Source organism: Mandrillus leucophaeus, unplaced genomic scaffold, assembly GCF_000951045.1.
Source record: "Mandrillus leucophaeus isolate KB7577 unplaced genomic scaffold, Mleu.le_1.0 Scaffold825, whole genome shotgun sequence".
Classification (NCBI taxonomy): Eukaryota; Metazoa; Chordata; class Mammalia; order Primates; family Cercopithecidae; genus Mandrillus; species Mandrillus leucophaeus.
The window spans coordinates 345,463-354,937 of NW_012108975.1; the positions used below are offsets into that span (position 1 = coordinate 345,463).

The window sequence follows — 9,475 nt, forward strand, 5'->3', positions numbered from 1 at the left end:
GCAAGGGAGTGGAGCACTCTGGAATGGCATAAATCCAGTTGTGGATGATATTTACAACACTTAGAGGGTAGAATCATTGGAGATATGTTTAGAATGTTATCTGTGTCACTATGTTAACCGTGTCACTATGTTAACCGTGTCACTGTTAACGTTTTGGACTGGTTAATTCTTTGTTTGGAGTGGCAGTCTTCTGCATTGTGGCATAATCTGTTTAGCAGCATCCTGGCCTCTAGCAACTAGATACCAGTGGCACAGCTCCCTCTCCTCCAGTTGTCACAGCACTGGTGCAGTGGCTTGCACCGTAGTCCCAGCTACCCTGAAGGCTAAGGTGGGAGGATCACTTGAGCCCTGTGAGTTGAAGTTCAGCCTGGGCAACATAGTGAGACCCTGTCTCTTAAAAACAAAAAGTCTCTAGAATTTCAAATGTCCTGTAGGGGAGAGGGGCCAAAGTCTCTCCCCAGTTTTAAACAATTGCTGAAGACGGGGGTATAGGGGCCAGATTTTTAAAGGGCCTTGGGTACCAGGTTAAGCCATATATCTAGGCATTTCTTAAAAACAAACTGGGTAGGCTGGGCGTAGTGGCTCACGCCTGTAATCCCAGCACTTTGGGAGGCCGAGCTGGGTGGATCACGAGGTCAGGAGATCGAGACCAGCCTGGTCAACATGGTGAAACCCCGTCTCTACTAAAAATGCAAAAATTTAGTCGGGTGTGGTGGCACGTGCCTGTAATCCCAGCAACTCGGGAGGCTGAGGTAGGAGAATTGCGTGAACCCTGGAGGTGGAGGTTGCAGTGAGCCGAGATCTCTCCATTGCACTCCAGCCTGGGTGACAGAGTGAGACTCTGTCTCCAAAAAAAAAAACCCAGACTAGGTAACGTCATTGGTTGAACCCACTTTGAAGGAAGTTACTGTTTTAAAATTAAGATAATTAACTCCAAAAGCATATCATCTCTGGAATGGGTAAACTGGAATAATAACTTATATTTTACAAAATAATACCAGCTAAATAAAATGATGTGATATAATTAGTTGCTTGGCATGTGAGCTATTTGGAAAGACTGTTAATATTGTTAATCTTATTTTTAGGTGTGCTGATTCTCTTCCTTACTTTTTTTGCCTTTTTGCACTGCTGGCTCAATGCCTTTGCTGAGATGTTACGCTTTGGCGACAGGATGTTCTATAAGGTAGTATATACTTAGACTTAGCTTTCTTTTCACATTTTTTTGTCTTCCTCATTATTAAGTATTTCGACATTGTTGGCCAATGTCACCAGCCTTTCACAGAAACATTGTGAAATAATTTTCTACAAATTTTGCCAATATTCTCTGAAATTTAGTTACAGATATAACTAGCATAACCTTGTGTTTTCTTCTGTCTCTAATGTCTGCTCCCTTATCATAAGCACGTGGTTTCTGCTGGATCCTGCGAGGATATATTGGTGATTCCAGTAGGAAACTATTGGTTCAGAGCACACCATGAGACTTCCCTGAGTGTTAATTCATTTGAAATGGACCGTCTAGTTCTGTAGGAGTGACCTCAGCAAATTATTCATTTAAGACAGCTGAGCAGTTCACGAGGGAAATAACTTTTCCCTGTTTTGTTTTGAAAGGTATTAATTTTGCTTCAGATAGTATCCTTATGCTTCTAAAGGTGGAATAAAGCTCTAGAATTAGAGTCAGAATGGCTCATAGCATTCTTTAACCCTACCTAAAGCTCTCTTTCAGTTTGGTTTGTTTTTGGCAACACTCCAAGTCTTCCAAATTCTTTCTCAAACATTAAGTGCGGATTGCAGATTTTAGATAGCTGATCTCATTCATCTGATCTTAAAATTGGGAGCAAGAAATATATATAGGGATACCAGGACTTTGAGGTGACCACCGTCTCACTCTTTGGGTAATTTTGCTATTTCTGGTAACCACCAAACAGCTCTCTAGTGTTAGCACTCTATCTGGTCTTCATGACCATAGAATTTTCTCATGACATTCTAGCAAGGTAAGGGGGGTGGGGCTTACTGATTGCTGTTCAGATGGACATAGACTTAAATGGTTCTGTGTGTTGTGTATGAACCTAGGAACTAAATCATACATAGTACGAGAATTCATGTCATATTCAACATTAATAACCAAACTGCCTTTGAAGATTTTTCTGTCATCAGCATATGAACCAACAGTTTATCACAGTGTACTTTGGTTTTTCTGTTACATATGTTCTTTGGAAAAGTCAGGGGGGGTTGCTTTTGGGTGGTGTGTGTGTGTGTGTATAGTTTTATACCTTTACTTTTTCCCTCAGGATTGGTGGAACTCCACGTCATACTCTAACTATTACAGAACCTGGAATGTGGTAGTCCATGACTGGCTATATTACTATGCTTACAAGGACTTTCTCTGGGTAAGCAGCAAGATTTAAGTTAATGTTATTTAAGAAATAGAGATTCTTTTTCAGAAAGTATGAGTATTATACAGATGGAAGAAGTTATATTTAATTGTTCATGAGGAAAGGGTGATAGTATATTTTCAGTTTTCTTTTGAGAAATTTACATGTAGAAACCTGCTTTGAATGGTGCTGCTTAGAAACCACTGTGTACAGTAGTAGGTCTAATACTGTGTCTTTTGCTCTGAATTTTATCTTACGTAACAAAGTGAGAATGCATGGAGGTTGGAGTTGAAATGATCCACCAATAATAGATAGTTTCTTTTTTTTTTTTTTTTTTTTTTGAGATGGAGTCTCACTCTGTTGCCCAGGCTGGAGTGCAGTGGTGCGATCTCGGCCCACTGCAAGCTCCGCCTCCCGGGTTCATGCCATTCTCCTGCCTCAACCTCCCAAGTAGCTGGGACTACAGGTGCCCACCACCACGCCCGGCTAGTTTTTTGTATTTTTAGTAGAGACGGGGTTTCACCATGTTAGCCAGGATGGTCTCGATCTCCTGACCTCGTGATCCGCCCGCCTCGGCCTCCCAAAGTGCTGGGATTACAGGCGTGAGCCACCGCGCCCGGCCTAGGTAGTTTCTTATGAATCTCATTGCCAACAAATAATCTCCCTATGGTCTTTTTCATTCGTTTTTCTTGGTTGAAGGTGGAGAAACACTTTTTTTTTCCCCCACTCTTGTTGCCCAAGCTAAAGTGCAGTGGCATGTTCTCAGCTCACTGCAACCTCCGCCTCCCAGGTTCAAGTGATTCTCCTGCCTCAGCCTCCCAAGTAGCTGGGATTACAGGCGCCCACCACCCAGCCCAGCTAATTTTGTAGTTTTAGTGGAGATGGCATTTCTGTATGTTGTTGGTCAGGCTCGTCTGGAACTCCCGACCTCAGGTGATCCACCCACCTCGGCCTCCCCAGAGTGCTGGGGTTACAAGCGTGAGCCACCGCGCCCAGCTGAGAAACACTACAGTGAGAAACACCTTTGTGTGGATTTGTATCTCTCCAATCAGTGACACCTGGCTTTCAGATATTCTTTAGAGCAGAATATACTTAGACTGATGAGATGTAATCTTGAATCTCCTGGTTGATTAATACTGGTATCTGGATTACAGTTTTTATTAAGTGAGGGCACCATTTGGCTTAGTGACAGCATCTTATGGTGGAAATAGCATTGTATTAATATCTGAGTGCTAATTCTGTCATTCAGGTGTAGTTTCACATATGGATAAGGCAAGTCCCTTCTCCTTCTGAAATCTTAGTTTTGTTATGTGTAAAAATGGAGAGGACACTTGCCCCATCTACCATACAGTGTTACTCTAAAGACTGAAATTCAATATGTTTCATTTATATAGGAAAACTATGTTTTGTCAGTTGTAATAACTTACAAATATAAATTATTGATATTTTTGAAAATAGACTCATATTTGAAAAATAATAAGTATTTGTAAGTATATATGATGTGTAATTATTTTAATAGATTTGGATTAATCCAAGGAGTAGACTTAGAAAGTTAAGTACAAATATAATAGGTACCTTTGGCATATAATTTTACATCCTATATAATTCATGCTTGCTTTAAATTTTTAAAAATTACTTTGTAATGTTTTCCTTTTTCTTTAGTTTTTCTCCAAGAGATTCAAATCTGCTGCCATGTTGGCTGTCTTTGCTGTATCTGCTGTAGTACACGAATATGCCTTGGCTGTTTGCTTGAGCTTTTTCTATCCCGTGCTCTTTGTGCTCTTCATGTTCTTTGGAAGTAAGTATCTTGGCGTGCTGTGAGTACTGGGTACTATGCTAAAAAAGAAAACCAGATAGAAAGGAAACTATAAAATCAATGTAGGAGAACTAGATAGTAGTAGTAACATTTTAAGGTAGTACTTGTTTATCAGATGGTCAGAATATTGACTTTTAATAATTATACACAGCTCTGTCTCAAGATGTTTACACTTTGAAGTAGAGAAATGAACTAGGTAACCTCATGAAGACCATTGATGACACTGATTTGGTAGGTCATAAAAGTTATCTGTATAAACAGCTTTCCTATTCATAAACATTGTGATTATGCACCCCCTAGAAAACTGACAAGTTTTTGAGTGAGTAGAGAGGGAAAAGTTGGAATATGAATATTCTAATTCTATGAAATATATATACACATGTTCTGAAAACACTGATTTCTTGTAAGTTACTGATTTTAACACTGAAGCTTTATTTTTCTTTATAGAAACAGTGACCAGAATTTAAAAATATATAAACAGTTGTTGTTCACTGTGATTATGCAATGATAACAGCAGATATATCTGAAGCCCCTCATCTTCTGACAAATTATGTTTTGATACCTGTATATTTCTTTCTTTCTTTCTTTTTTTTGAGACAGAGTTTCACTGTCATGACTCAGGCTGGAGAGCAGTGGTACGATCTCAGCTCACTGCAACCTTTGCCTCTCTGCTTCAAGTGATTCTCCTGCCTCAGCCTCCCGAGTGGCTGGGATTACAGGCGTACACCACCACGCCTGGCTAATTTTTGTATTTTTAATAGAGATGGGGTTTCACTGTGTTGGCCAGGCTGGTCTCGAACTTCTGACCTCTGATAACTGTATATTTCTTTGTTGCCTTTCTATCTTTAGTGGCTTTCAACTTCATTGTCAATGATAGTCGGAAAAAACCAATTTGGAATGTTATGATGTGGACTTCTCTTTTCTTGGGCAATGGAGTCTTACTCTGCTTTTATTCTCAAGAGTGGTATGCACGTCAGCACTGTCCTCTGAAAAATGTGAGTCACCAATCTGGTTGGAATGCAAAAGAACCTGTTTATTCTCTGATTGTGAGAGTTGGTGGGCAATGTTGGGGAGGATAGTAGTGGAGATTATGATGAATTAGTGTTAAAGAGAGGGAAATGAGGAGTAAAAGCATTCGTTCATTATCTGATCTTACTGTACTTGAAGTTTTTCCTTTTGTTTAGTTTTCTTCACATTTAACTCCCCTAGTTTTTGGTTTTCTTCTTTTACTGCCTTTTCTTTAGCCCCTTCTAATTTTTTTCTTTTTCTTTTTTCTTTTTTTTTTTTTTGAGACCGAGTCTCACTCTGTCGCCCAGGCTGGAGTGTAGTGGCCCTATCTCAGCTCACTGCAGCCTCCGCCTCCCGGATTGAAGCGATTCTCCTGCCTCAGCCTCCCAAGTAGCTGGGATTGCAGGAGCATGTCACCAGGCCCGCTATTTTTTTGTATTTTTAGTAGAGATGGGGTTTCACCATGTTAGCCAGGATGGTCTCGATCTCCTGACTTCATGATCCGCTCACCTCAGCTTCCCAGAGCGCTGGAGGCACCGCGCCCAGCCAGCTGCTTCTAAGTATTCTCCGGGGTTTTCCTAATGCCATGTATGTCCCTACTACCACCACCTAAAACATATCTTCTTTTTTTTTTTTTTTTGAGGCAAAGTCTCGCTCTGTCGCCCAGGCTGGAGTGCAGTGGCCGGATCTCAGCTCACTGCAAGCTCCGCCTCCTGGGTTTACGCCATTCTCCTGCCTCAGTCTCCCAAGTGGCTGGGACTACAGACACCCGCCACCTTGCCCGGCTAGTGTTAGCCAGGATGGTCTCCATCTCCTGACCTCGTGATCTGCCTGTCTCGGCCTCCCAAAGTGCTGGGATTACAGGCTTGAGCCTCCGCGCCCGGCCTCCTTTTTTTTTTTTTTTTACTTCCTTCTAAATAAACTCTTGGACAACACTGAGATGCCTTCCATTACTCTTGATTCTATTTTTGTTTTTGGTTTTGGGTAATTATATTCAGGTTTCATTTATTCTTAGGACTTTAGTTTTTAGCTATACATGGGTACAGATTTTAGGAGGATGGCCTTTTTTTTTTTTTTTAAGAATTTTATTTTCAAGTAACATAGTATAGGATATAGACTTAGGAATTTTCTAGCAAACACTCTGGTTAATTTAATTGATGTGATCTGGTTAATTAAATCTATTAGCACTAGCTGAAAGTACTGCTTATAGTTATGGATAGAATTTCATGATGGAAACACCCTAAGAAGTAGGATTGCCAGGCTGTTTGTGTATATAGGGCATGTCCTGTATTTAATACTTTTGTCCTGCCTCCTGTATGGGGTTTCTTAGAACACCCCAAATGTCCTATATTCTGCCTTTTTCAGTAAATTACAAAAAAATATGACAGATAGAGCTATTTGTCTCAAGTTTATCTAGGCATCCTGTACTTACATTTGCTAAATTTGGTGGCCCTACTACTAAGTCATTCAATCCCTACAACCTTCCAGGTTTGGAGGAGATGCCTTCTTGATATATTTCCTGGGTATTTCTCATAGGCATCTGTAACTGAAGATGTCCATAATGAAATCAGTTTCCTCTCCAAAGCTTCCCCTCTTTCTATGTATCCTATGTCTGTTAGGCTGCCTCAACTCCCCCTCTTTATTTCATACTGATCTCCTTTGTTCATCTGAAGTAATTGCTCTTGACTGTCCCTGGTCACCTGGATTCCACATATCAGATTTTATTCTCCTATCAAAATCCAATTTGGATGCCACATCTTCCATGATGATTTTTCAAATGCCTGCTTCCCTCTCTTTCCTATTTCTGAACTTTTGTAGTGCTTCATTTGCTCCTCCTTTCGATAGTTCAGTAATTTTAAACCTTGTATTAGTCATTTATATGTATATATTTGTCGTCCTTAACCACCATTTAGATTTTAAGGTACTAAAATAGGGCTGTGCTAAAATAAAAGATACAGAAAGAAGTAGTGCCTATTTAGAAACTGGTCAAAGTCCACACAATTGTGTATAGTTTACTGGACTTTAAAAGCTTTATGTGAAGCATCTACATTGAATAAATCTGTGTTATAGATAAAAGTACTGAACATCTTTTGAATTAGTGAGCTGCTTATACCTTGAGGGTTATTGAAATGGTGGGAGGCATTTTAGAGATGTACAATGTATCATATTAACATCCCCTGTCTACCTCCACACCTCCTCTACTCTGTACACAAATAAATTATTTTTCCATTCTTATTTTTCCCCACTGCAGCCCACATTTTTGGATTATGTCCGGCCACGTTCCTGGACTTGTCGTTACGTGTTTTAGAAGCTTGGTCTTTGTTTCCTCCTTGTCACTGAAGATTGAGTATTCTCCCTGATTTGGAGCCAGCTGTTTCCAGTTGCTACTGAAGTTATCTGTGTTATTTGAACCACTCCAGGCTTTACAGATGACTCACTACTCCATTCTTAGGTCACTTGAAGCAAAACTGTTGGAAGTTCACTGGAGTCCTGTACACTTAAGCAGAGCAGAACTTTTTTTGTGGGGCTGGGTCGAGGGAGAAGGCAGACTAATAGCTGAAGTAATGACAGATTGTTGCTGGGTCATATCAGCTTTATCCCTTGGTAATTATATCTGTTTTGTTTCTTGACTCCGTCCAATCAAAGAATAAACATCATTGTTTCTTGGCCACTGAATTAGCCAAAACACTTAGGAAGAAATCACTTAAATACCTCTGGCTTAGAATTTTTTTCATGCACACTGTTGGAATGTATGCTAATTAAACATGCAATTGGGGAAGAAAAAATGTAGAACGATTTTTGCTATTTCTAGTAGAAAAAAAAGTCTGTTTTCCAAAGATAATGTTATACATCCTATTTTGTAATTTTTTTGAAAAAAGTTCAATTTTCCTCAGTTTTTACCTTGTTTTCTCTATAGATCATGATTTCTGTGAAGCAAAAAGATGCCTTTACCATGAATTCTTGAGTTTACATCAATAATACTGTATATTAAGGGGATCAGAAGTAGGAAGGAAAAAATAAGAGATAGCAGAGGAAAAAGAAAAACATTTCCTCTTATAACTTCCGAAGTAATTTGTAAAAAAGATTTGTAGAGTCAATCATGTGTTTAAATTATTTTATCACAAACTTAACATGGATGATATTCCTTTTTAACTTTATGGTAATAACTTCTTTGAAGTTATTTAGAAATATCCTTTGGAACAATTATTTTATTGCCTAATAAATATTGACTTTATCTTGAATTATTTTGCAGACTAGTGAGTCTGTAACATAAGTATTAATCACTTCCACTCATATTAAAGTGATCATTAAGGATCCAGAAGCTGGCTTCTGTGTTTGCTCAGTTATTATACTTTTAACTGTAGTAGGTTTTTAGGTGGAATAAATTAATACGTGATTGGTTTCAAGGAAATGTACTCTTATTATATAATACTTTCATTTTATAAGATGCCCATTTCTAATACCATGTGTGTAGAAATTATTTGTATGTATGAGGTATGATTGTAAAGATTGAGCATTGGAAGAGGTATCAGAGACCATGTAGTTCAACTTTCCACTCAAAGTAAGATTTATGAATTATTTAAATGATTGTTGTTACTTGGAACAGCCACTTGAGAGGCTCTCTTGGTATTGTTCAGAATTGTTTTAAAGTCAGTTTGAGTCTCACAAGAAGGTAAGTAGAATTTCTTAATAGTCATAACTTAATTTGAACCACAAGTATCTGGCTTAATCATGTATCTTATTCACGATACAACTGATGAGTTTAGGTAATTTTCAAACATTAAATCCAACTTCAGTGGACACAAATACACCTCAAAGGAGGTTATTTTTAAAAAAGTATTCTGCATGTTCCCGCAGTAATGTTCTGCACAACAGTATTGTAATTGTAATGGAATCATAACCTCCTAACTAGTTTGCTTTAATATGGCTTGTAATTCTTGACATTTTTCTTAAAATTAAAATGAATCAGTCTCTTGAATTTATAACTGCATTTTAAATATATTGGGAACAGATTGCTCTAAGGCCTGGTTATGAGCAAGCCAATCTTTTGAATCTAAAGAATGGAATTCTTAGGTTTATATTTCTGTTAAGAAATACTATAAATATGACTCTTATGAGAAGACTTTGTTGCTCTGTAGTGTTTCTGAATACTATATTTGTTGGATTGATCAAGGCTATTTTTCAAAAAGCTCTCTGCTTCCTGTTTGTTTGTTTGTTTGTTTGTTTTTAGACGGAGTCTTGCTCTGTTGCCCAGGCTGGAGTGCAATGGTGTGATCTC

The 9,475-nt window shown here is 38.6% G+C and overlaps 1 protein-coding gene across 5 annotated transcripts in view; it reads left to right on the forward strand.

The window, feature by feature from the left end:
- Positions 1-9,179, forward strand: part of SOAT1 (sterol O-acyltransferase 1) — an 80,739-nt gene extending 71,560 nt beyond the window's left edge. For all 5 annotated transcript variants that reach the window (XM_011968045.1, XM_011968049.1, XM_011968047.1 and 2 more), the window contains 5 exons: positions 1,086-1,183; positions 2,289-2,387; positions 4,035-4,170; positions 5,038-5,183; positions 7,448-9,179. In XM_011968045.1, coding sequence (XP_011823435.1) covers positions 1,086-1,183; positions 2,289-2,387; positions 4,035-4,170; positions 5,038-5,183; positions 7,448-7,504 — 536 coding nt within the window. In that variant the 3' untranslated portion in view covers positions 7,505-9,179. The remainder of the gene's footprint in view (positions 1-1,085; positions 1,184-2,288; positions 2,388-4,034; positions 4,171-5,037; positions 5,184-7,447) is intronic.
- Positions 9,180-9,475: the final 296 nt, after the last annotated feature.